Here is a 26,814-nt window from a genome sequence, read left to right on the forward strand (position 1 = left end):
CCACAACCTCGAGTTACCACACCAAAAGTGTGGGAAGGCTTCACAGCCGTGCAGTCACCAGTCTCCTGTCATGTGGCAGTGAAGCCTGGCACTGAGAATACCCAGGGCTGTGTAGTCATTTCAGTCAGCTCACATCTTACTGGCGATGCCTGTCAGTACATAGTTCATTAAAGAAAAAAAAATCCCACAGGAAAATTATGAGGGACAGCGTATTTTTCACATTTACTCTAGAAAAATGCAGTCACAGCATTCCTCTTTGCTTTGTATTGACTTAGCCACACTAGAGATTTACTCCTGCTGTTTTAATGATAGAAAATCATACCAGAATCCTTCCTTGTAATATTGCTAATTTTAAGAATTGACTTCGAGTTTCTTGAAACTTTTCTCTCCGTTGAATACCGGGAGCTGGTTGAGATGATCTGATCAAAGTGATACCAGGTCACGTTCTCAGATGCTGAATTTGCCTCACAAATTAGTCTTACTGTATCTCCTTCAAAAAAGTCTGCAGGGGTCACAGTGAAGATTGTCTGATCTGGGAAGACAAAGAGCAACATTCTGCATTATTGTCATTCAGCTCACGCCTGTATGGTGTCTTTCATCTCCTGGGAAGCCTAGGTGCTTCACAACTAATACGCACCCAGTATCAGTTGCAGGGGACTACCTCTGATTCAAGCTATGCAATTTTCCCTCAACATATTCTTTGTCAGCCAAAGATCCCAGAAGGTTTTCTGCAGAGAGCCAGAAATATTATCCCCACCATTACCTTCTAAGTAGATAAAATGGGAGGAGAAGCAACCAGGTCAAAGTAATCCTCTGAGAAAGACAGACCAGTGCTCAGTGCACAGAGAGTACAGCTTCTCTGAGGCACTTGATCAGGCAACTGCATTGTAGCACATTATCCCACAGCAGCATGGAAAATGTGCCAAGGAAGCCAGGGGGAACCTGTTCTCATGTAAACTGCAAGAGGTTTTTGTTTCAAGAAGTGGGAAGTGCTGGCAGCCTGATACGCTAAGAGCTATCTCAGTTCTGGAGGTGAACATCAGGGTATTCGAACTTGCTCCCATGGAGACACTGCACCAGGGTTCAGTGCAGTAGCTTGGAAGGATTTTGTTTTCTGTGGGAGGTACTGTACGCATGGTCGTCTCATGTAAGTCCTAAGCTTTGGTGGCACAGGATGAAATGAAAAGCCAGAGAAATAAATGGGTTTTGAAGGTCCCGTACCAAATAATCAACAGTATAATGCAGCTACATGGTTCAGGCTAGAAATACTAAGGGGTGAAGGAAAAGTATTGAGAGTGCTTTAAACTTACTAATTATTTCTGTTGTGAAGGTAGCTTCGTCTAGGTGGTACCTCGTATCTAGAAACTGTGGTACAATTTTGTTTGAATTTGCTATCTGTTCGAAGCTTGCTGCTCCTGCTTTTACTTCATAGTTCACCAAAATGCTTCCAGGCCTAAACAGATACAAGAATAAGAGAAGCACCAGAATTTAATATCCTTGTGTATCAGTGGTTTTCTGTGTTGTGGTGACCCACCTTGCATGGCTAGGAAGGCTTCACAGGGCTCACCTGTGAAAGCTCCTGTTGTGACTCAAGACTTGCTCTGGCATACAAGAAGGTTGTGCTACAGCTCTTCCCAAAGTAAGGACACCTTTATGTGACATCTCCATCTGCTGTCTATTTCTAGTTAACTTCCCTTAGAAAACCTAAAATACAGCTGCATTTAAATATATGTGGACTTAAGTGATGTGTCTTTTGTTGAGATCCAATGTTATATCCAGAGTCAAAGTCCACTAATTCATCTTCCCGATGAGCTAGGAAACGACGTTAGGTTTACTCACATTCTTTTCCCCTTTTGGGTGGTTCCCAAAGAGGAACCAGATAGAGAATTATTATGTTCCTTGGACTTCTGCACAACAGTGAATTTTACCCACAGTCCTATTTCCATGCTAATAGCTGGGCTTTCCTGTACAGCTATTATACTGTTACTCAGTATGTACATACTGGGTGTGGGCTCTAGCCAGAGTGAATGTAGTGTTTGCTGACCGGGGTCTCCTGGAGACCAGACAGAAAGATTTGTGTCTCCCAGGACAAAAATGAAATTGTTTACTTACCTGAAACCAGTTACTGTTGCTGATACAAAGCCTGGTAAACATCTGTAGCTAGCATTAAACTGTAAACAAAGACAGTACATGATGTAAGTTCTCTATGTATTACTCTAGCATGTTTAAACTAGGAAACACTCTGTTCAGCATTGATGTGAGTAAGGGTATGTAGCATTCCTGATGGAACAAGCCTGGTGCTCTCTCCACCATCATGGGATAAATTTGTGTTGACGGTTTCATTCTATGAGTGTTCATGTGGATTTAAGCTGGGACCAATAATGAGATTATTTTTTTTTCATGTTTTTGGTGCAATAGATTCCTAAACACTTCCCTGTCATCCAGTATATCAAAATGAATGGAAATATGGTCATTGGCTTTCAATGGAGATCAGCTTTGTCCCACTTGGTAGCTACCACCGCTGCATACTTCACAGCTCCCCACAGAGACAGTGGCAGTGCACCCTACTTCCCAGACACTTAGGATAAGCACCATATTTCTTAAAGGGCTTTCTACTTTCAGAGATGGAAAACTAAAGTCATTACCGCTTTTTCAAGGTCAGCTTTGTAGTTTTTGTATAATACAGAAGAAGAGTCCCTGAGATCATCACAAAAGTCTCTGTCGAGTCTGACGGACATATTCATTATGATGGGTTCTCCCATACCACATGAGCCTGTAAGGAAAATCATAAAAATAAGTATAAAAATAGTAAAAAACAATGCTTACAAAATGATCTGTTAGTTTTTTCCTCTAACTTAATCACAGAATCTAAGAATCATAGCATGACTTGTGTTGGAAGTGACCTTTAAAGATCATCTGGTCCAATGCCCCTTTTATGGGTATGGACTTCCAATCTGGCCTTGAACACTTCCAGGGATGGGGCATCCATAAGTTCTCTGGGCAACCTGTGCCAGTGTCTCACCACCCTCACAGTGAAGAATTTCTTCCTAATATCTAATCTAAACCTACCTGCTTTCACTTTTAAACCATTACCTCTAGTCATGTCACTACACATCCTGGTAAAAAGTCTTTCTCTGCCTTTCTATAAGCCCCTGTAAGTACTGAAGAGCCACAACAAGGTCTCCCTGGAGCTTTCTCTTCTCCAGACTGGACAACACCAACCCTGTCAGCCTTTCCTCATAGGAGAGGTGTTCCAGCCCTCTGACCGTTCTTGTGGTCCTCCCTGGGACACGCTCAAGCAGGTTCATGGCTTTCTTGTACTGGGGACCCCAGAGCTGGACACAGTGTGGCAGGTGGTGTCACACAAGAGCAGAGTAGAAGGGAAGAATCACCTCCCTTGACCTGCTGGCCTTGCTTCTTGTTATGCAGCCCAGGAGATGATTGGCTTTCTGAGCTGGAAGCACACTTTGCTAGCTCATGTCCAGTTTTCATCCAGCAGTATCTCCAAGTCCTTCTCTGCAGGGCTGCTCTCAACCCCTTTGTCCTCCAGACTGTATGTATACTGGGTATCGTCCTGAGCCACGTGTAGGACCTTGCACTTAGCCTTGTTGAACTTCATGAGGTTTGCACAGGCTCACTCCTCAAGTGGTCCAGGTCCCTCTGAGTGATATCCCTTCCCTCTAGTGAATGAAGTGCTCAGCTTGGTGTCATCTACAAACTTGCTGAGGGTGCATCCAATCTCACTATGTCATTTATGAAGATATTAAATAGTACAGTTCCTTAAGGACATTACTTGTTACTGGCTTCCACTTTGATGCTGAGTCATTGACTATAACTCCTTGGACGTGGCCATTGAACTAATTTTGTCAAACGCATATGTCTCCAATTCAGCAGCAAGACTGTTGTGGAGGATCGTATCAAAGGCCTTATATAAATATAAGTAGATTACATCTGTAGCTCTTACTTTGTCCACTGATGCAGTCACTCCATCCTATAAAACCACTAGATTATTCAGGCATAATTTGCCCTGGGTGAAGACATCCTAATCCTAAATCAAAATCTTGTAACTTGCCAAGATTAATCTGTATCATAGGAAAGTTGGGATTCTCCCAGTTTTCTGTATCTATTTTAGATGCCTGCTTCTATTAGATATCTAGACTCCTCCTCCAGTTGATGCAAAGCTGTAGACCCCTTCAAAAGGTGATAGGCAGCTTTCCTACAATGGTTGAATTGCTACATCGCTCCAGTTACAGAGAGTTCAGTAGAATAACTTTGATCAGATACTTAACTTTTGCCTAGTGACAGTCACCCAGGATGAATCTCCACCCATGTTTCACTGAAATGAATGGAAAAATCCTCAGTGACTTTAGGAGGGTAATATTCTGCATGAAGACCCATCAATGGGCACAAAAGAATGTAAAATGCTTAGAAAGATACCGGAATTTTCTAAGCTGAGCCCATTTAAGGACATGTCCATGCCATGCAGTGGAGAAGCATTGCACCCAGGGCCCTGGACTTCTAAGGGGTGTTCAGATTCAATATGGAAGTGATACTAACTCTAGCCCTGGAAATAGTATAGCAGTATTGATATGGGGCTGCTCTGTGATTTATCACCTAGCATTGCCTCTAAGCAGATGATTAGAACAGGTATGCTGACAGCACTGGGCTTCTTCCAGCTCTAGGGCTGCCTCTGGGTATCTCTGCATGCTGCTCCATCACAGGTCAGAGGCAGAGCCTCACAGGGGTTTGTCTTAGATTGCACGGACAACAGGTAGTGCTCCACCTCAGTGCTGCCCAGCCTGCGTGTCCAGTCATCACTTAGGTTCCTAAAAACTCAAGGGCAACCTTGTCACAAGAGTCATGAAGTAAAACCAAACAAAAGATACATGTTGGGTTTTTTTGCTTCTTCTCTTTTTTTGAGCACTATGGCATACTTGGATCACATTTCTAAGTTTCATTGTTGAAAACCCGATGAGATGAAACTGTCTTTGCTTAGTGGAAGCTAAAGTCCCAAAGAGGCATGTGAGTGGTTCCAAGAGCTGGGGCTCCAGTATGGCACTAAATATCTGCAAGTACTTGGGTCAAGGTGGACCCACATCACAAAGAGAAGAGCCCTAAACCATCTCTACAGTCTTTCCACATTCATAGATAATGTGGTAGCCAGCTCAGCCCTCGTGTGTTCCTTTATCACACCTTTAATGCTATTCTGTCTTCTAACCAGTATATGAGCTGTACAGTGATGAAGTTCAGCTCTGTTTCTCCTTACCTTCCACCTCAGGCTCACAGTAAGGCCCGTAGAAAGGCATTTCCTTCATGTAGCCACAGAGCAGGTCAGGTGCTGGGCTGACAGGAGGACAGGTTATCAAGTCACTGCACACCCCACTTGGCCAGGCATATCCATTTTCACAAGAACAACAGCTACTGTTCTCACCACTGGGCAGACAGACTAGTGTCAGACAGACAGAGAAATACTGTAAGAATGGTAAACAGGGCATAACGTATTGCATGATATATATTTACCCTGCTGTATCTTTATGCCAGTGATCTCAACTAAATGCTGCCCTTCTTGTGAGTTCACTTGAATGACGCAAGCATGATGATCTGATGCCTTGCAAATCTTGCTACACTAATTGTAAATGGCTAACCAGAAATGGGAACCAGCCTGGTAGAAGAATAAGTCTGATCAGTTACTTTCAAGTAATTGAATGGATATGTGAAGCCTAAAAATTGACCTGGCATATTGGCCAAAGTCCTATGATAGTTTTCAGATTGGATATTTCTATATTGCCTGGGCTGAAAGCAAATGTATAGGCTTTTAAAGATTGTAAGAGCATGTAATGGTGATTCAGTGTCCCAGTGGCTAATAAAGGGCTGTGCCATTCTGACTGTAGCCTGACAGACACTGCATGAGGCAAGGTAACATTATCAAAGTGGTTTAGAGACATACATGCTTTCTAATTAAAAAAAAACAAAAACAACCAACAAACAAAACCAAAAACAACAAACAAAAAAACACTTCTCTGTAATTTTTTCTGCTCTTAATGTGCCACTGGCAAAGTAAGATATTAACAAAGTGGTTTTCACACATTGCACGTGACCCTGAAGGCCTTTAAAAGATGCATTTGCATGTTTTTTTGAGAACTGATGAATGCTTACTTTCCCTGCTTTATGGACCAGCAATAAGAAGGTACCCAATCTCCTCCTTTACTGTTATAAATGCTTGGTGTGTTTGTATATCTTTTGCTGTAGTAGTTACTTGCATGTGGTGTTGCACAACCACAAGTCAGGTAATAAAAACCTGTCTGGTGTTTTGCCCTGTAAGGATAGTTTAGTGAGTTATATGGGGAAAAGACCGCATCTCACGCAGCCTGTTTCTGTCAGGGTCAGAGTTCGGCCTCATACAGCAATTTACATTCTGAATGAGAGGTGAGGGAAGTAAACAGTCTGAAAACTCCCGTCACAGCTTCCTGAAACTTGAAAGTAACTCAGACTGCTTGTTAGTCAAACTGGAGCAGAACCCTTTGGTTCAGGCTTCCTCTGGCTTTGTCTCTTCCTTAGGAAAAGAAAAGCATTCAGTGGTGGGATGCAGGTAACAAAATGTGCTGCTGGCTGCTAGAGCTTCAGTCTTGTTGGGTCTTTCAGTAGGCAGCAGGCATGGTTCAGTTTTGCTGACTTCTAAGCATGTTGGATGGTAAAACTGAGAGAGATCAAATACTGGCAAAAAAGCATTGCACCCAGAATATAAAAATAAATAACCAACCTACCTGTTGTAACGTTGATGTTTGAAACTGTCATTTCGACATTTGAAATATTTGTTGGAACTAGAAGATGAAGTTTTTTTAAATACTCTTTGACCTGCTCCAGAAAAGAGGAATCCATAAGGCTTACTTCAATGTCAACAGTGTACTCCACAGGGGGAAGGTCAAAAATAAGCACTGAAAGAGAAATAGCATAAGACTGCAAAGTTGTGTGTGAGGGTAAATCACAAGCTGATGGCTTCCAGTTTGGCATTTGGGCTCCTTGTTGCTATTCAATGGTAGCTTAGTGAGGCGTTCTGCTTAAGAAATCTTATTGCTTCCTACTCAACAGATAGTCTGCATGTGTTTTATCTGCTGTTTCTCTGACAAAAGGCAGATTTCTTTGGTCGCAGAGCAATGGAAAGCTGACATAAATGGCACGATGTATACGGAGAAAAGCTGTCTCATCCCTTCTCTCCTTTAACTCAGCAAATGGATGGGTTATCACCCACAGTCTGAAGCCATACAGGATTATCTTGTGACCCCTGTTCTGCTAAGAGACTCGGGGCTTTTTTCTACACCATGTATTTCTACTTGCATAGAAACTGTGCTTATGTCTGTCATCATATGGATGCCATCCAGAGGGACCTGGACAAGCTCGAGAAGTGGGCCCATGTCACCCCTCCTTCCCCCAACACTGGGGGAAGAAGGAAGGAGAGGACATTCAGAGTGATGGCATTTATCTTCCCCAGTAACTGTTACACGTGATGGAGCCCTGCTCTCCTAGAAATGGATGAACGCCTGCCTGCCTCTGGAAGTAGTGAATGAATTCCTTATTTTCCTTTCCTGATTAAACTGTCTTTATCTCAACCCATGAGTTTTCTCACTTTTACCTTTCTGATTCTGGCCCCCATCCCACTGGGGGAGAGTGAGCGAATGGCTGCGTGGTGCTTAGCTCCAGGCTGGGGTTGAAGCACAACAGCTACCTCCCCACTGATGATATCAGCTCAGTACCTCAAGAGATGCTGTCCCCAGTAGCAATTTCACCCTTGGCTCACCAAAAACCTGCTCTGTTACCATGCATTTGTGTACGTACTGTTTCGCTTCTGCCTTTGCATCTCTGAGTGGAAGCTTTCCTCTCCTAGTGCACTGTCAATCTGTGGAAAAAAGAGAGCGAAGCTCTGTGAAGAAGCGAAGTGAAGCTTTAGCTGCAGTTGTTGGCATGAAAGAATTAGTGAAGAAAAAGCTGCCATGATAATATTCTTCCCTACACCAAATTCGGCACCCGACCCCTGACACCACCACCCCCCCACCCCACCCCCCATCTTTCTCTTTAAACAGAATATTTATATATTCCAAGCACAAAAATATTAAACACCAGCTAGGGGATGTATTCAGTTTACAGGTGCCTCCTTGCAATTGCCTCAGCTTAGCAGGAATCCTGCGTCTGAGCTGCAAACCTGCTGTGGGGCTGATGCAATGCACTTAGTCCTGGGGCAGCCTTCCAAACAGCTTGGGAAACCTGGCCACTCAGCCTCTGAATCCAGAAAAGGGACTCATATTAGCTTTTGCTTTCCTCTTTTCTCTGAGCTTCCAGCTCTGCAGCGGCAAAGCCAGCCTGAGCAGGAGTAGAAAGGGGATTGAAATGTCTTGGCTCCAGGTCAGCTATTTTGTGGGCCATCAGTAGCATACGGTTGATCAGGGCAGTGGTAGCACAATTTCAGTATGACTGGGTTCATGCAGGGTGCAGCCAAGTGAGATGCAGACCATCCTATTTTTTTTAATCATGCCCTAAAAATACACTGGCACCACAGTTAGCAAGCAAGCCAAGACGCAAGCCGGAAATTTGCAGCTTTGCCAGTTTCTTGATTCCTACTGGAATCTTTATTTACAGAAAGGGTGAATAGCTTGGCAACTCTTAAGTCATCCCTTTATATAAAGGAACCATCTGGTGTGTGATTAGAGCTGGGCTTTGTATCGCAGCTGTGCTGGCAACGAAGATCCCAAGGTGCACTGGCAGCTTAGCACTGCTAGAGGTACTACCTTTCACCTCTGGTGTTAGCTGTGAGAGTTACAAAAAGCCCACAGTGACCCATGTCTTCTTCCCAGTTTGGACTTGGAGGTGGGTTTTTTTCCCAATTATTCTCCCAAACAACTGCAGTGTATTGTTACGTTGTTAAATAGTTCACATATTTCACACCATTAAATAATGACTCATTGGCAGGGTGTACCATGTGCTAAAAAATAAGGTGTTACTCTTTTCACGAAAACATCCAAGTGCTGAGATGGAGGCAGTTTGAAAAAACCAGAGTAAACAAGATACTTGGTCACTACTAGACATCTGCCAAAGGGAAGATGAAGCTGCTGGAACCAGCTGTATCTTGGTTTGCCAAGACAGGAGATGGTGACAGAAACAGCTTAAGGAGTTCCACCTTCCTCATCATGTTCCCTTTCCTTTTGTCAACCTGCTCAAAAAAAGCACATTGTGTTCTACTCTGTCCATCAGAGCTACCGTCCCTGTGGTGCTGGGGGCTGAACATCAATGTTAGAATCCGTTTGGCTTGATAGGGTTCATAACGTGGAAGACAAAAGAAGTGTTTTCTGGTTTAGTAATAATTGTGATGGACCAAGAGTTGGTAGATTTGTAGACTGGTTTTCTTTACCAGTCTATATTAACTTCCATTTGGTCAGCCCCTTTCTTTCTCTGTTCCCCTTTTGCCTTTCTAGTTAGGGACTATGTGTGCAGAAACTGTTAAACAAACCCACACACAGGACAAAGCAGAAAATGGCTTTCCGTAACTCGCACTATTGATGGAGCAAAAAAGGTATGTGGGGGTTATTGAAAAAGTGGGAAACTGAAGTGAAGCCTGGGTCCAAGCACAACTTGAAAACACCAGTGACTCCAAAGTGGCATTTTGGTCACGTGTACTTGTCCTGCTGTCAAGACAGTGCTGATACTCCTGTAACCTACCTGTAGGCACCTCTGTGCCTGAGCTAGTTTGGTTGACATGCCAATCTAGGCAAGATTTATTTGGTTTCTTTCTCTTAGCGGATGGGTGAATCCCATCCAGGAGCCATGGCCACATCACTGTTACCTGGGCTTAGCTCTGGCGGCAGCAATTTAAACCCCTTGCAGATTAACACAAGTGAGAAACCATGAGTTTTTCTCCACTGCTTCTGGAGAGGCTTTAAGACTGGGAAGCAGGAAGAGCCCAGCTCCTGGATTTCTCCATCTCTTTTACACACTGGTGGGGAGACTCTGGGTTCAGTTTCCCCCCCTGATCTTTACTGACTCCCTCTCAGGTTTTGTGGGTGCAGAGGAGAGCTATCGCAGCTACAGGCACAGACCCAGCGAAGACTGGTGGGGCTGGGAGAGGATACTCACCACATATTGGATGAATGGCTCAAAGTTTGAGTCCTGCGATGCTTGACACCATGCTGTGCCCAGTAGAAACAGGCAGTGCAGACCTGCAGTAAGCAGGGACAGCATTTTGCCCAGTGACTTTCTGTACAGCCTGAAAAGAAAACGAAGAAAAATGACCAGGGAATTTTCAGATGACTCACAGTAGGAAATACCAGCACACTCTGCAAAAGCAGTACATTCACTTTTTCAGCACACTCTGCCTGTTTACTCCATCCAAGTCAGAGCACAGAACAAGGTCTGTATTTATTCCTCTGCCACTATCACCACACTGTTTCCCTTATCTCTCCTTTTTTTTCCACGTTGTCTGTACCTGCTCAAAATGGAGGGAGAAAGAAATTGCTTGGAAAAAGCAGAGTCCTAAGCAGATTCCTAACAGGGACAAATGAGGTGCTAGAAATTCATCTGCCATGAAAAAAGTTGACTTTGGATCTTCAAATATTCCTCATAGTGATACTTGGCAAATGCAGAGCCAGAATGTGAGGGAATAGTTAGAAACGTTGCTGTACGTGCATGCCTGTCCCGTTGCAGCAGGGAGAGCTCTGCTGCTGGCCATGTCCCACTCTGGAGAGAGCTGTAGTAACGTAGTGGGCTCAGCTAGAGATTTCTGTATGTTTGCTACCCCTTGGCTAACAAAAGAAATAATCAGGAGTGATATCTCCCGGAAAAAAACTGTAATTTTGAGTTTTTATTATACATCTCCATTAATTGCACTGAAGTTAACAAGTAAATAACCTAGAATGCAAGAATACTGACACACCAGAATACAATGTGGTGCCTGAAATCAAAACCCAGAAAAAAACCAACCTTCTCCAGCTCATTAATATCAAAACTAACCTACTCATGCAGTAGATCTGACAATGAAACAAAGAGAGAGGCAAAACACGTATGGACCCTTGTAACAGATGCTGACATATTTATGCAACCAGAAAGAATAGAGAAAGGGAGTTGAAGAATACATAAAACATATGCGTTTTTCTAGGAATATGCACTTTCTGAGTATTCCTAACAAAGCACTTCCCAAGCTCCAGAATGAAAAGCTAGTAGACAGCTACATGAAAAAGCAGAACCCAAGCAGATTGTGAAAATCATTTTAAGGAAGGAAAGCACTGAGAGAAAACTCTTAAGAATAGTACTGAACAGTACCTGAGTGAGCAACATCACCTTGAATAAACTAATAAGCTTTTGCAAAATTACGATCTTTTTGGATTGAAAAGGCTGTTCATACAAACAGGATTTGAGAGTGTGAATCTCTAGGTGAAAGCAGAAAAAGCTGCACCTCCTGAGATGATGATGAACATTGACAATGACATTGCATATCAGAGCTGGTGCTCCCAAGTAGGCACTGCACTTCACTGTGACTTTTCTGCCCAGAAGAGCTCATGACAGAAAATTATGATATGAACATGATCTGGGGTCTCACCTCGTTAATGTACAAATGACAGCAATGAGCTAACAGCCAAGTAATACACTTGATGTGACCAACACGGGTGTCCAGCTGGGATTTGTCAGGGTTTCTCCTCAAAGGTGGTTCTTCGAGAGGTTTATCTGTGGTGAGACTTCACCTGGATACTGATCTGCTTAAAAGACAAGAGACAGAAGTAGGAAGAAATTATTTGCTTTTCCAACAGAGAGATGTCATCACCAGAGCTCTGCAGGAGCATGCATGTAAGCCTGTGTCTTACCCTCTGTTCTCAAGTGACGTGGAAAAGGCAGTGATTAGTGATACGACACTGTGGAAAACTTTAAATGATTGAGATCAACAAAAGCAAAGTCTGCCTGTGAAGATCTGCATAGGGATCATAAGATATTGAGCGACTGGGTCATGAAATTCGGCACTGCTAAGTGAAAGGTAGAAAGAAATGATCCTGATATTATGTATTCTGTGATGGACTCTGAACCGACTGTCACCACCCAGAAATGGGGTCTGAAGAAAAATCAGCTGAATTCTGAGGTGAAATTAAAAAAGGTAAATTAATTTTAAGATATTCTAGGGTGGCAACAGAGAGAAAAAACCAAACCAAACCAGAAGACAGTGCTATCTAGGCATTTGAGCTGACCCAGTATGGCTACTCTTACGCTTCTATATGGGCATAACCAGAAAGCAAGACATCTCACTGATTCAGAATATCTTGCCACCCCACCCCAAAATCCATTTAAAAAAAAGACCGTTACAGGCCTTTTTAATCCAATGGAAGAATGGCTAGCAGAATTGGGGGTGGGGGGAGCAGGGCGAAGACAGGGAAAAATTTCTTGGGTTTCCTGGGCATGTCCATCAGTATATCCAGCATTCTACAAAATAGACTATCTTGCTATTTTGAAGACATCATCCATTTGTGACAGCCTCAAGAATTCCATGGATCTGGCTGATACCATGACCAAGACAGATCCAAATGGGTCAAGAGAAAAACATGGACAAGTTGCAAGCTGTGACACAAGTCCTTGAAAGAGTGACACGACAATAATACAAACACTAACAAAACAAGTGTTTCTGATAGCACTGTGTATGCAGCATATGCTCACAGCATATGGTACCATAGCCTAATCTGTACAAAGAAATTGTGTTGCGTTGGTAATGGGTTGATGAAACAGATAATAGAAAGGAAAAAAGGTCATTAAACAAAATTTATGATCAAGTTAAACAGCATCTGCTACAGTTTTGCATGCATCTTTTGCACTGTTCACAAACTTGCATTCATATTCAAATGTTGTGGGTCAGCCTCTATTTTCAAATGCACCCTTTGTGCAACCGTGTAGCTGAGACCAAATACCCTACTAATTGTATACATAAGAAACCATCTAGAGGACCACTCATGTAAATGAGAACCATGCTGCTACTCAGGCTTTGACAGCTAATTAGAAGTCCACAAATCCCAAACCAGTATCTAGAAAGCCAGAAAACTAGCAAACAAATATCAACCTGCAAATGGGGAAAAACGTCAATGTTCTTCTCACATAATGTGGCTGTTCCCATCGTTCATTTAATTTCTCATTGAGAAAAGAATTGCTGTAAATTTTTCAGCAAGCAATTTATCAAATATCTATCTACTTCCAGTTGGGAAAACAGAAGATGTGTGGCTATGTGAACACATTCACCATTTTTCATACAAACTGTCTCCTGGGAGGCAATAAGTATCTTTGACTTGTAAAGCCTCAGAGAGCTAAAGAACCAGGTTTGGTACCAAATCTTTTTCTCCACAGCGTTCAGGCTGAAAATTGTTGTTTAAAGGTAACTAAATTGCAGAAGATTCCTAGAGGTAAATAGCAAGGTCTCACTTAAACCCAGGACATCGGTAACCTACATGACCTTCTTTTCAATTTTTCTCTAAGTTTCTCTTGTTCATGAATGTTGCAAAATAATTACACCCTTTCTTGCAAATCCACCCAGCACAATAGCTACCATCACATATGTTCTAGAAAATAAACAAGATACCCAGAGGCATAATATCGTTTACCTTCTCACATGATTCAAAAGGGATTGCTATCCAGAGGGACCTTGACAGACTCAAGAGGTGGGCCCATGGGAACCTCATGAGGACCAACAAGGCCAAGGACAAGGTCCTGCACATGGGTCGGGGCAATCCCAAGCACAAATACAGGCTGGGTGGAGAATGGATTAAGAGCAGCCCTGAGGGGAAGGACTTGGGCGTGTTGGTGGGTGAGAAATTCAACATGACCTAGCAATGTGCGCTGACAGCCAACCCTGCCCTGGGCTGCATCAAAAGATGCATGGCCAGCAGGTAGAGGGAAGTGATTCTCCCCCACGCTCCCCCCAGTTGCAGTACTGCGTCCAGATCTGGGGCCCCCAACAGCAGAAGGACAGGGACTTGTTGGAGCAAGTTCAGAGGAGGCCACGAAGATGGTCAGAGGGCTGGAGCCCCTCTGCTGTGGGGACAGGCTGAGAGAGCTGGGGTTGTTCAGCCTGGAGAAGAGAGGGTTCCAGGGAGACCTTGTTGCAGCCTGCCAGTACCTAGAGGGAGCTGACAAGAAAGCTGCAGAGGGACTTTTTACAAGGGAAGGTAGTGATAGGACAAGGGGAAATGGTTTTAAACTAAAGAAGGGTAGATTTATATTAGATATAAGGAAGAAATCTTTTGGTGTGAGGGTAGCAAGGCACTGGCCCAGGCTGCCCAGAGCAGCTGTGGGTGCCCCATCCCTGGCATGGCTCAATGCCAGGCAGGACGGGGCTGGGGGCAGCCTGGGCTGGTGGAAGGTGTCCCTGCCTGTGGCAGGGGGGTTGGAACTAGATGTTCTTTAAGGTCCCTTCCAGCCCAAACCATTCTGTGATTCTGTGACCTTCTAATTAGATCCATCTTAAACATCTTATGTTTTCTAGTACAGACCACGCTGCTCTCTCAAAGGGAAACTAAGACACAGGAGCTTGTATAATTAGTTGAACATGTTATTAGTGCCAGGAGAACATGTCACCTCCAGAGCCTGTGCTCAGCTTTCAAGTGTGAGGCTGACCAGAGATACCGCTGCAGAAAACCCAGAAGACGTTTTAAGAGTAGATATTTCCTGATACCATTCATCAGGTAAAACACATTACTTCTCACACACACACACAGACACACACACACACACACTGATCTAAATCCTTCAGTGTCTTACCTGCAGATTATCAAGTGGAGTAACTTGTTCTGCTGCTGTTACTCACCTGCTTTGTTCTCACAAAAGAAGGTGCTGAGTACTGAAAGCAGTAAAGTCATGTTTTGTAGCTATGGCAGAACATCTGTGGGCTTTGATTTAAATAACAAGGGAGGAAAACCCTAAATTTTTCCCACCTGAGCTGGCAGGATGCTTGCTGTGGGCTGGACCTGGGAGGCACTAGGGAACATGCGTAGATACCCTGGGAGAAGCTGCACAGAGAGGCAGACCTACGGCTCTGATGGCTACTGGGAAAGGTAGAGAAGAGCATGAAATTCCCAGAAACGAGGGGAAACTGATGTGCTCTATGTGTTTCTACCTTGAACGAAAGCTGGAGCAGGGAACCCGCAGCACAAACAGGGGACATCTGTCAAAATAACAGTGGTGACCCTCTCTCTACAGGGTTTGATTACAGCTGGTTTATCAATGGAATTTGTTTCCACAGCATTGTGCATGAGGCAGTGACTCACTGAGCTCGTGCAATACCTGTGGAAAAGTCTGGCATTAAACTCATGTGGTGGGGGATTGTTTTTGGAACTGTGATTAATTCAGGAGGCAGCTCTATGGTAAAAGCTGCTGTTCTTCCCCTGACTGGAAACGGTCCCTGTCGAGATCCTGACTTCTCGTAAGAAGTCCATAGGGAGGCAATAGATTCATGGAGTAGGCAGATGTGCCCCAGGATCTCCACAGCCACTCTGCAGAAACTGAAGACCACATGGGACACACCAGGACATCCCAAAACAGCACAAGTCTCCAAGGTAGACAACTGAGTCAGGCTGTAAATGCCACTCACTGTCACACCACGGAAGTAACACAGACGCAAAAATGTCAATAAAGTGCCTGATAAGAAGTTTCCCACTTTTACACTAATTCCCAAATTAAGGAATTGTGACATTGGGGCTGGTCCAGAAGTTACAACAGGGTCACGTTGCCAGCTGAAATTGGCTGTTTCAGGGGAACAGGAGGGATGGCTGTCATGGCAGCATGGGGATAGTTTAGGTTGCCCTTGCTGTTACCTCTCTAGAGTAGCAAAGGTCATTTTTGTATCACTATCACAGTGAGCTTGGACTAGGTCATCAATCCTCTACCAACTGTCTGTGGTGAGAGTGTTGGTTGCTCCATTCCTAACAGCCCTAAGGCATGTCACCACATTTTGCCTCTTGCTGGGTCTGAGTCACAAAGAGCAAAATACGTGGTTAGCAAAGTTTGCCCTGCAGGCTTTGCAGCTGCCAGAATTTGCTAGGGATGCTCTGTGACTGTAAACTTCTCTTCAATCAGCCATCTTGCGGGTGCATTGTCTTTGGCAGCAGCACAGCCTATCCCTGTTCTCTTTTCGGCAAAGCTGGTCACCACTCCCCACAGCATGGTGAGTCAGCCCTCAGCCTGCCATTCTGCAGCAGTTTTAAGGTGATTAAATTGGCATGATTGATGATCTTGTTGCCCTTACAGCCCGTCCCCACTATTGCAATGGCACCTGTCTTGTTTATTGCCCACCCAAGCTGGTTCAGGAATCTGAACAAGCAGAAAATCCAGGTTACATCTATAGCACTAAATGCAGCCACCTCTCTCTCTGAAGACAGGTTTTATGGGCTGGCCTTGTGCTGGTGTCTTTCAGACCCCTCTCAGCCAATTTAACTCACTGTCCCTGCAGAAAACTAAACAAAACCCAAGACATCTAACTTGCTTTCATCTGAGTGAGTTTAATTAGCTCAGAGAAGGGCTCAGTGAATGCCAGGTCCAGAGCAAGAAGAGGAGCAGATATATGGCCCCAAGCAGGGAAGGGGGAAGAAACAGAGGTTGGCAGAAAGGAAGAGGAGGGTAAGGAGAAGGAGGTCTTCCTTTCTGCCCTGGCAAGCAGTTCAGCATGAGTCCATGGTCTATCCCTACAGAAAAAGCTTTGTGTTTCCATGCAGTGTTGCTCCTTCGGCTGTCCCCTGGCAAGTTTAGATAAGCAGCAGTGCCAGCACGGAGGGTGAGGTGAAGAGGAGGCTAGGCTTGGCTTAGACTGAGTTAGTTGTGGTGGATCCACACCTTCCACATTGCCAGCCCTGGACTGAAACACAAATCTGATTTAAAACCCCCTCTTTTTTTTTTTTTTCTGTGGATTTCAACAATTTTAACCAACAGCACTTTGGGATGTAGGAAAGGGAAAGAATGTCAGCAAGGGGAAAGGATTCCTTAAAAGAGGGTTTCTGCTGAAGATACTATATCACCAAACTACAGCCAAAAGGTATGAGAAATCTTGGTTTACTTTCCAGGAGAATATGAAAATTGCACAATGTCAGAGCATTGGGTATGTAATCAGCTTGGTATGTGAGTACAGGGGGATGTCCTGATCATCCTGCTGTTTTTTCCTGTACGCATTCATCATGTACTGTCATCTTACCAGAAACTGTGAACTTCCTGGATTTTAAAGTTTCAGCCCCAGAACATTTTGAGTTTAAACATCTGAGACTGAACTTAAGAGAGCCATCACAGACCCAGGAAAGCAAGCAAAAGGTGTGTTAGAGAATATCTGCTCTGAACAAAGAGCTCTTATCCAAAACAAGGCAGAGCTACTGGAAACATGCCATTATAAAAGCAAGTGAACACATTTCACCTGGTATGAACAAAATAGACCAGGGTAATGTTGCTACATAGGTGCAACCTGAGAGAGACCATTCAAAGCAAACCTAAATGTAGAAACAAGTTAGAAATGAAGTTAACAACATACAGCCCTCTTAACCCATCCATCTTCATTCCAATCCTGGCTGTTACCACTTCAGTCTTGTCTCTAGAATCTAACCTCAGCAATTTTGTGCAATCAAATCCCATTGTTACTTGTATCACAAACTCAGAAAAAGACGGCAAAACCTCTCAGAAGCTGGAACACTTCAGGTTCTTAAAGCATTTGCTATTCTTAGTATTTCTGAGTCTGAGTTTTGCATGGTCAGCCTCTCAGAGACATGTCCTAGAAATGGAAGTACAAGGTGAATCGCAAGCATAATGGAACTTATAGGCAGATTATTTCAAGATAAAAGGTTTTGGGGTGAATCTGGTGATGCCTGGGGCTTCAATTACTCTCTCTCTCTCACATGACTTCATATAGTCTCGCTCACTTCAATCTTGCAGAAAAGAATCTGGAGGCAGCCCTAGCAAATTGCTACCTAAACCCACTCATCATGATGACGCTGAAAATAAAGCTAGTCTCATTCTGAAGCTTATTAACTAAATTTAGTTTAAGACCTGGAAGGTAACAAAAGTGCTCTACTTGATGCTGTTGATGCCTTGGCTGGAGTGCTGCGTCCAGGTGTTGCTGTATTGGAGAGCATCCAAAGGAGAGCCATGTGAATGCTACAACATGAGCAGAGTACAACCTTGTGAACAGGCTGAAGGTCATTTGGTTTAGCTAGGACAAGATTCATTTAAGGACAAATAACAGTCTGCCACTTGGTAAAGAACACCAGCAATAGCTGGGTGAAGGATGATGTGAAATGACACAATCTAAAGTAAAGATAAATACGTTGGTGATTATGGAAAATGAGTAATTGTAAAGGTTAGAAGCACTGAATCAGGCTACCCAGGGCAACTGCAAAGTTCCCTTCAGTGGAGGTTTTTAAGAACAGGCAATAAATTTGCTGACATGGAAAAGAGCCCTTCATTCTGCCTCCAAGTTAGTTTGTGGCAATGGAGCCCCAGGTAGGTTGTTCTTTGACCTCTCTCTTCTGATTACCTGTTTCTCTACACTGCTTCAATTTCTATGCAATGAAGGCGTTCAAAGAGATTTAGAAGAAACATGCAAGACCACTGATCTGTGCACTCAGACCTGCTATATCTGTCTTAGACAAGTTCAGGAATTCCTTTCTGGACTTCTCCAGCACAGCACTCCCACTGGTTTAAGCACAGAGGAGGTGAACTGTATCTACAGCCTTTACAAGGGTTTCCCCAAAATGGTATTTCCAGAGAAGGGCTCTGCTTCACACCCTTTTCTACATCAAGTCACATTTTCCATCCTCGTTTATGAAGTATATGCTTTTCCTTCTTGACCTATGACTAAATTCCTCTATTCCTCTGTAAGCCTTCCTGTGGATTGGTGATGAACTTTTTACATACTCAAATAGCCTACATGGAAAACTAAAATAATTTAGTCCCAGCTATCTGAAGATCAGGCTCAAATCATACCATGACCAAGCAGGACTTCCTGCAAGAAGAAAATAATTCTGCAAGACTCATGTTTGCAAGGCACAGTAGCTGGAATAGGAAATTCAGCCAGATAATTGAGCACAGAAAATACTACCCAGCCGAATGGCCAAATTATCATATCCTTCAAGCATTCCTAATGCTCTGAGAGCAGCCAACAGAACTTTCCATGAGCATTTCAACTTAGTCTGGACAGTACCAGCCAGCCCTGGAATGTTGCCCTAGCCCTCCTAGAAGAGTTCACAGTTGGACTTACTGCTTGTCAGTGCAGAACAGCAATCCACTTGATTGGTGAGGGTATTCTGGCATGCAAAGCTCACCTCTGCTTACAGCCGTTTCTCTATGTTAGGATAGGAAAAGCCTGCAGAGTAACCTTTCTTAAGAGCAGGTACCTCCATCTTTGGCGGGGAGATGATGCCCATGTAGCTCACGGCTTCTATGGCCTTACCAGTGCCTCGTGGTGCTGAGACACCTGGTTCTACCAGAGCCAGAAGTAGTACATTGTTGGCATACTGTGTAATCCCTTGGTAGCTCATGTCTGGTGGCCAGACTGCTTCTATAGACACTCTCACAGCCCTGTCATTCATTACTTGGGTTCCCTAGGTCAGGTAACCTCATGTCACTCAGCAAGACCTGGCTTATTCCACCTAATCCTTCTGTCCTGACTCCCAGATTTCCATTCTCTTGTCTCTTACAGGCAGAGACATTTGGTAGCCTCTGTTAGCCTGCCCAGCCATGTCTTATTTCTGGTCATTGGAACAGCATTCCTCATTTGGTACCAGATTTAATGATAAGATCTCCTGGTTCTGGATGCATCTGAAATAGTGTCCAGGTCCCAGGCTCCCCAGTACAAGAGAGACATAGGCATACTGGAGTGAGTCCAGCAAAGGGCCATGAAGATGATTAAGGAGCTGGAGCATCTGTCATACCAGGAGAGGCTGAGAGACCTGGAATTGCTTAGCCTGGAAAAGGAAAGGCACAGAGGGATCTTGCCCATGCCTATAAATAACTGATGAGGGGAACTAAAGAAGCACCCACCTTGGAGACCTTCTTTGGTAAGGGGTTATGAATGCAGAATTGCAAGCTGAAACAAGCACTTCTGTCTTGAAATACACAGACTTATCCAACCTCATGCAGCCATCCCAGACACAGGTATTTGATCCCTGTTGGCTGAAAATTTTCTGTATTCTGTGCCTGGGAACGTGGTCCCCCTTGTGCAGAAGCAGAGGTGAGCACCCCTGTGGCATCAGCGAGAAGAGGACAACGACCTACTCTGCAGCTACAACTTGTCTTCGGCCACCACAGTTCCTTGTGAGGTGAATGTCAGCCCATACCCTCAGCTCCTGGCCCTCTCCTAGGGCTGTAACACACGTCCTGGGTCACTGAGGCTCTGAGCCCGCTGTGTGCTTGGCCTCCTGCATTCTGCTTTAGGGCTTTCTCAAGCCTCATTGGAAGACCACGTAGTTCTGAGAGGTTTGCTCCTCTGTTTGAGACACCGTTCCCCCAGCCTCTCCAATGAGTGCTGGTTGCTTAATGCCATAAGCAGATCCGCGCTTGGTTGGATCCCAGGATCCTCCAGCCCAGGGGCTTCTTACTCAGTGTGGGCCACGGCAGAGGCCCTAGGGAAGAGTTTTACAAAAGCGAGGTAAGCTTGTAGCAGCACCCCTGCAGAATGTCCTTTCCACTTGTGGCAGTCAGACGTACAGGGACTCCTGGAGGCAAAGGCAAGACCCTGGTGTTTAACAGCCCTTCACGGCCTGTTCAGCTTCCGCAACATGAAGTAAACTCTAAGGGAACCTGGGAGAGCATCCAACATCCATAACATCCAGGAGCAAGGAGGTCTACATCTCCTTTGCTTGTTTTGGATCTGCCACGCATCAGGGTAAGGTCTGCTCCTTCCTGGTCAAACGGGATGGCACACTTGCTCCGTGACCTTGTAGCAGCACACACCACTTTTACATTCCCCATCAGCTGTCTAGGCTGAAGAGTCCTATGTCATCTAGCAGAGCAGTCCTCCCACCTCTTTGGGACTTGTTCTGCTCTGCGTCCTTCCAACTGGCCTGTATCTTTTTTTGAGCATAATTAAGCTTGGCTGTCCCCATGTCAGCATTTTCCTGTGGCTTAAATAGGTCTGCCTCCCTTTAGGTATTGTGGATGAAAGGTCTATGGTGCCATGAGGTCTGTGGAGGTGAAGGACAGGTGGAGGGAGGAACCAGTAGCTTATAGCAGCTGAGCCCTGGCCCACCCTTTTCAAACAGCCACTGAGCTTTTTTTTTTTTTTTTCAATCTCTGGGGCTAAAACCTCTTGTTTTCAGTGACTGTCCAGTTTGTTCTTCCTCAGTCACAACAGAAGAGCTTTCCTTTCTGTGCATAAACCATGACCTTTGAGTAGTGCGTAATAAGTTGGATGATCAGACAATGTTTGTTTCAGACATAAAACACACAATGACCTCAAGAAACACACACCCAGGCACAACAATATTTCATGGGAGAGTTGGCTAAAAGGGAATGGGGGGACAGGGGAAGTTGCACTGACCTTAGATAACACATCTGAACGAGAACAAAAATAAAATAAACACAAATTAATCAAGGACTCCAAGCTGAACCGCTTAGTGATAAGGATTCAAATGGCAATAAACAGGCTGTGAGATACTTTCTCTGTGATGCTGGAGGAACTGTGTTATTCCAGCTTTGTGCCTAGCATGGTGCAGGGGGCTGAGCTGAGTGGTATGCTAAAGAGTCTGTATGACCTGAGCGAGGGGTTTGTTTTCAGGGGCAGCGTCGAGGCAATTTTTATCTTTTGTGAGTTAATTGTGTGCAAACAGATGTCATGGCACTCACAAGTGAAAGGCTGAATGGTCCCCATGCCACACGGCACATTAATATGCCAGGCTGAAAATCATGGTAGCTGAAACCAAAGTGAAAAAGACGTTTAAATTAGCACCTTACTGGAAAAAGCAAGCCCTGCCCAATTCTTGCCTTCTTCCTGGCATGCTCAGGTGGTTTTTCTCAACTCCAGCTAAGGGCTCCTGCTTGACCTTTGTGTTGGAATTTTGTAGAAGGAACAAAGGAAAAATAAAAAATAATCAAAAAACCCCCAAACTGCTAAACAATGGGTTCCATTCTGCTATTCCAGCTCTTTGTAGGTAGCTGAGTACTATGTGTTTTGAAAGGCTGTGGAAAAGCACACACCAGCATACATTTGCTCACCTCACTTGGCTGGGATGGGAGAAGGGATGCAGCCATGAACTTTCCTTTCTTCTCCTCATCCTTTCTGGAACATCTGCAGTTATTGGTGGCAGGCCTGTCTCACAGCTAGCAGTAACAAACAAGAGATTTGCAGCTCAGCACTGTGTGAGTACAAGGAAGGTGGAACTCTCCATGTACTCCCGTATCATTATAGTGAAGAGTGAGGTCTAATAACATCCGTTGAAGTGGAATTTCCATGGGCTTCAATGACTTTTGGATTAGGTCCCTAAGTCAGGCCAGCCACGGGTTACTTCTATAGACTGAAGTACTAGAAAGTCTGATGACTGCATGCTTCCTGCTCGTTTCGTTTTATTAACCTCTTGATTTTTTTCCTGTTATTGCTGCAGGCACAGCTGGCTGTATAGGAAGCTACGGCAAGTTGTGTAGGTGTCAGCCATTTGGAGTTTGTATAATCCCGCTCTGGACAGCAGGAGTTTCCTGCCTGAGGGCCTGGCCTGTCACACCTAGCAACCAAAACGTAGAAGTATAAAATAGCATCCATTTTTTGCACAAAGAATCATATAAATGGAGGGGAATCCCCTAGATTGGTGAAGGCAGGTCTCTGTTGTCCATATCTCATCATTCCCTTCTGCAATGGTCAAGCCTGAGAACAAAAATATTTGTTTCTGTTTTGTTCCACTGATCTCACTTTCAGCCTTACTACTTTTGTACCGGTCTGTTTTCCAGAGCACGGGATAATTCAGAAATGCTAAATAGTCCTAGTATTTAACCTCTTTGAAGACTACACTTGTCTATAATGTTTTCAAAATCATCAGAGCTCTTTCATCTTCATCATTGACATTAGATATAATATCAAGACAAAGTATCATCAACACAGAAGGGACTAGTTTGTTTTACTAATGTTTAGAAGTCTTCAAGGAATATTAAACTTCAGAGAGATGCTTGGCCTTGTTCAAAATAACACCACACTCCAGATTTAGGCCAGGGATGATCCTGGCTTATGAGCACCTGTGGTGCATGTTGGGCTCACATGGCATAAAAACTGCACCAATGCAAACACAACTTGTTCCTGAGGGAGGCTGGCTCATGAGATCTATCATGGAGATGAATCGACAAGTGACATTTCTCAGGCCCCAGGGTGCCTTCAGAGAGCTTAAACAAGCACCTGCCATGAGATGTAGGGCTGAAGTCTATTTCTACGCTGTTTTTCTTAGAGACCTAGTCAACAGTTAGCCGGCTCGCTGTCTCGGCCAGCACCAAGATTCACAGAAATGATTCAAAGAACAGTTTGGGCCAGGGGCTGTTCCCAGTGAGCATCACAGCCTAAGCTGCCTTGTTTTAGAGGGAAAAGGAGAGTTCAAGCATATGGAGGTGAGCTGTGCCCTGACAGATGTCCTCAGGGCTGGGGAACAACTCCAGCCTCTCATGCTGCACTGTTGCTGTTGCATGTGTTTCTCCTAATCTGAGCACAGCATAAGGTAAGATGCACATTTTAAGATCAGGAATATTTTTCAGGTCCTCTGCCCTCGATGGGATGAGGTTGGTGCCTAACTTTCGTGGCATCTCCCATGGCAAATCTTCAGAGGCATTTGTGTTTGTCTCTACTGACTGTAACAGGCAATCTAAGACTCATTTCAGTAGGAATCTCCTCTGCTTCAACACCCTCAAAAGCATCTGCACTTACGTTAGGGACAAGCTGCCAGATAGATTGGGCATTCACTGAGTGATCACATCACTGCTATGATGCTGAAACAGTGCTGGAGCCACCATTGCAGGGCTGTCCAGTAATAAGACACTTAGGAAAAGAGCAAGCAAATTTTGAGATTTGTATTAATAGCACAGAACACCTCCCCTATGAGGACAGGCTGAGAGTTGGGGTTCAGCCTGGAGAAGAGAAGACTCCGAGGAGACTTTGTTGCAGCCTGCCAGTACCTAGAAGGGGCCGACAAGAAAGCTGCAGAGGGACTTTTTACAAGGGAAGGTAGTGATAGGACAAGGGGAAATGGTTTTAAACTAAAGAAGGGTAGATTTATATTAGATATAAGGAAGAAATCTTTTGGTGTGAGGGTAGCAAGGCACTGGCCCAGGCTGCCCAGAGCAGCTGTGGGTGCCCCATCCCTGGCAGGGCTCAAGGCCAGGCTGGACGGGGCTGGGGGCAGCCTGGGCTGGGGGGAGGGGTCCCTGCCCGTGGCAGGGGGTGGGAAGAAGATGGTCTTTAAGGTCCCTTCCAGCCCAAATAATTCTGTGACTCTATGATTCTAACATCTTGCGTGTCCTTACTGAGACAAGGGCCAGTGGTTATGAGCAGCAATTGGACTTTTTAAGCCATGGGCTTGAAACAGGCTGGATAGCAGACAAAGGAAGGAAGTGCCATCAGTCCTGTTTCACAGCCCGAGAGACCTGAGGCATGCACTTGCTCATCCGGGATCTCAGCCATAGGATCGGCGGAGCCAGGCTTTAGGGACCCCATGCAGGAATTTAAAGGTTGTCTCCCTCATAAAGGAAGAGTAAACTAATTTCAGGAGTAAGGGGCATGCTGTGAGCAGCCTGTCGTAAGGCACGTAGGGACAGCTTTGGAATGAAGATGGTTTTTACACACTCAGCCTGATGGTTGTCGAGGGCCAAGCCTGTGGACACAGGAGCAAGCCCAAGCAGGAACTCTAGTAGAGCTTTTCCTCTGTGCACGAACAATTGGGGGAAGCTCTGCTGTTTTGAGGAATTTCCGAGGACAGTAAATTACATACTAGATCACAGCTCTATTATGTTTTTGGGGAAGGCATTTGGAAATGGATGTTTCATATTAAGAAATAAAGGGGGAATATACACAGCTCTGCTAATCGTGAGCATCCTCAAACCCGGCCTGCCATGGCATTTTCTCTCCTGTTGAGGCAGGTTTCAGCAGAGCCTGGGTTGACATCAGCCAGCTATGTAAGCAGACCCTTGTTACCCCTGTGCTTCGGTTCCCTGCTGCCCCACAAGGATGGCGTTAGCTGTCCCTACTTCACAGGGTGTTCAGAGACAACCTGGGCAGGAATAACTCATCAGTGCTCATACTAACAACCTGGTAAAGAGACAGCTGTAGAAATACCTAGAAGGCAAATGAAACACAGCTCTCCTCCCAGCCAGAAGGAAGGTTTTCAGTGCCAGGAGCGGTCAATTTTAGGTGACCTTTGAGTTCTTCCTAAAGCAAATACTACTTTGTGTAAATCAGCTGATTGAGATGACACAAGGGAGTGAAAAGGTTTTTCCTAGGCTGGGAAAAAAACTTCTGTTTATTCAAAAGCGGTCCATTAGGAGGTGTCTAAAAGGTGGGCTAGATACCTTGCTGTGTTGGGTCGACCCTGATCTGCAGCTGAGCACCTGCACAGCGACTCACTCCCCACCTGACAGCAGGATGGGGTAGAGAATTAGAAGAGGAAAAAGTGAGAAAACTAGTAAGTTTAAATAAATACAGATTAGTAAGTGAAAGAGGAAACAACAAACAAGCAATGTGAAGGCGATCACTCACCACCTCCCACAAGCAGACGGATGCCCAGAAAGTCTCTAAGCAATGGCCACCTTGGAAGATAATCCTGCCCCTGGTTTTTATTTGCTGAACTTGATGTTATATGGTTTGAAATATCCTTCTTGTGAATTTGAGTCAGCTTTCCCAGCTGTAACCCCTCCCACCCTCCAGCCCACGCCCTACAGAGGCAGGGTGGGAAAAAGAGAAAGCCTTGATGCTGCGGCAAGCACTGCTGAGCAATAGCCAAAACACTGATGTGCTATAATCAACCCTGATTTCACCACAAATCCAAAACACAGCACCTTATGGGCTGTTATGAAGACAGTTAACTCCATCCCAGCCAGACCCAGCACACCCATCTTGTTTGGCTTGCTCAGATGGGAGTTATGATGGAGAGAGGAGGGCTTTGGGGCTGAATTCATTACAGGCTTCCACAGGGATAAACTGAAGTTTGGAGAAAAGAAATGGGCTGGATACAGAGATGGTAGATTAAGGTTACAACATCCGTGTCGGGTCATGGAATGGTTGTCAGAGTGAAACCTCCCTTACTGGCCGTCACCGTAAGCAGACAAGCCTTCAGAACAGACCGCAAATACAGTAAAAAATGCCTTAACAGTCCACAGTGCAGCATTATAACATGCAAATATGGTACTGTAATTACCAGACAACCTGCTACAGTGACTTAGCTGCTCTGCAGGTGCTGCTCTTTCCTGCAAAATACATGGAATGGATCATTCCTCTGTCAGAGAGAAACAAGCCATTGCAAATCACCTTTTGCAAGCTCTTTCCCATGTTCCCTGCTCCTGCACATCCACCTTGTGCCTTCCATCTCCCCTGCATTCCTAATACAACCTCCCCAGCCCACTGTAGGGCCACCATCAGAGCCCCCCAGTGTCTGCCTTCACCTAGCACTGGCTCAGTCCTCGGGCAGGATGCTGCTGAGCACAGATAAGGGGGACAAGCTGCTGCTGGATCAGATTAGCTGATGGATGGTAACTGCCCATAGGCAGGTTGAGCGATGTGTGAGATCATTTGTGAAATAAACTCTGCATCATCACGTGATTACAGTGGATCAGCTCACGAATGGCAATTGGAGCCTCCTTTGAGATCACGGT

The 26,814-nt window shown here is 44.8% G+C and overlaps 1 protein-coding gene across 3 annotated transcripts in view; it reads right to left on the reverse strand.

The window, feature by feature from the left end:
- The window catches only part of ADGRF5 (adhesion G protein-coupled receptor F5), a 47,604-nt gene that overhangs the window by 18,361 nt on the left and 2,429 nt on the right, over window positions 1-26,814 (reverse strand). For 2 of the 3 annotated variants that reach the window (XM_055714480.1, XM_055714482.1), the window contains exons 2-10: window positions 11,582-11,735; window positions 10,123-10,252; window positions 7,834-7,894; window positions 6,765-6,935; window positions 5,267-5,446; window positions 2,646-2,773; window positions 2,113-2,171; window positions 1,311-1,453; window positions 323-532 (exon numbers count right to left, since the gene is read on the reverse strand). In XM_055714480.1, the coding sequence (XP_055570455.1) occupies window positions 323-532; window positions 1,311-1,453; window positions 2,113-2,171; window positions 2,646-2,773; window positions 5,267-5,446; window positions 6,765-6,935; window positions 7,834-7,894; window positions 10,123-10,227 (1,057 nt within the window). In that variant the 5' untranslated portion in view covers window positions 10,228-10,252; window positions 11,582-11,735. Of the gene's footprint in view, window positions 1-322; window positions 533-1,310; window positions 1,454-2,112; window positions 2,172-2,645; window positions 2,774-5,266; window positions 5,447-6,764; window positions 6,936-7,833; window positions 7,895-10,122; window positions 10,253-11,581; window positions 11,736-25,698; window positions 25,814-26,814 lie in introns of those variants that run through there. The other variant, XM_055714481.1, reaches the window with a different exon arrangement.

This window comes from Falco cherrug, chromosome 6 (assembly GCF_023634085.1).
Source record: "Falco cherrug isolate bFalChe1 chromosome 6, bFalChe1.pri, whole genome shotgun sequence".
Classification (NCBI taxonomy): Eukaryota; Metazoa; Chordata; class Aves; order Falconiformes; family Falconidae; genus Falco; species Falco cherrug.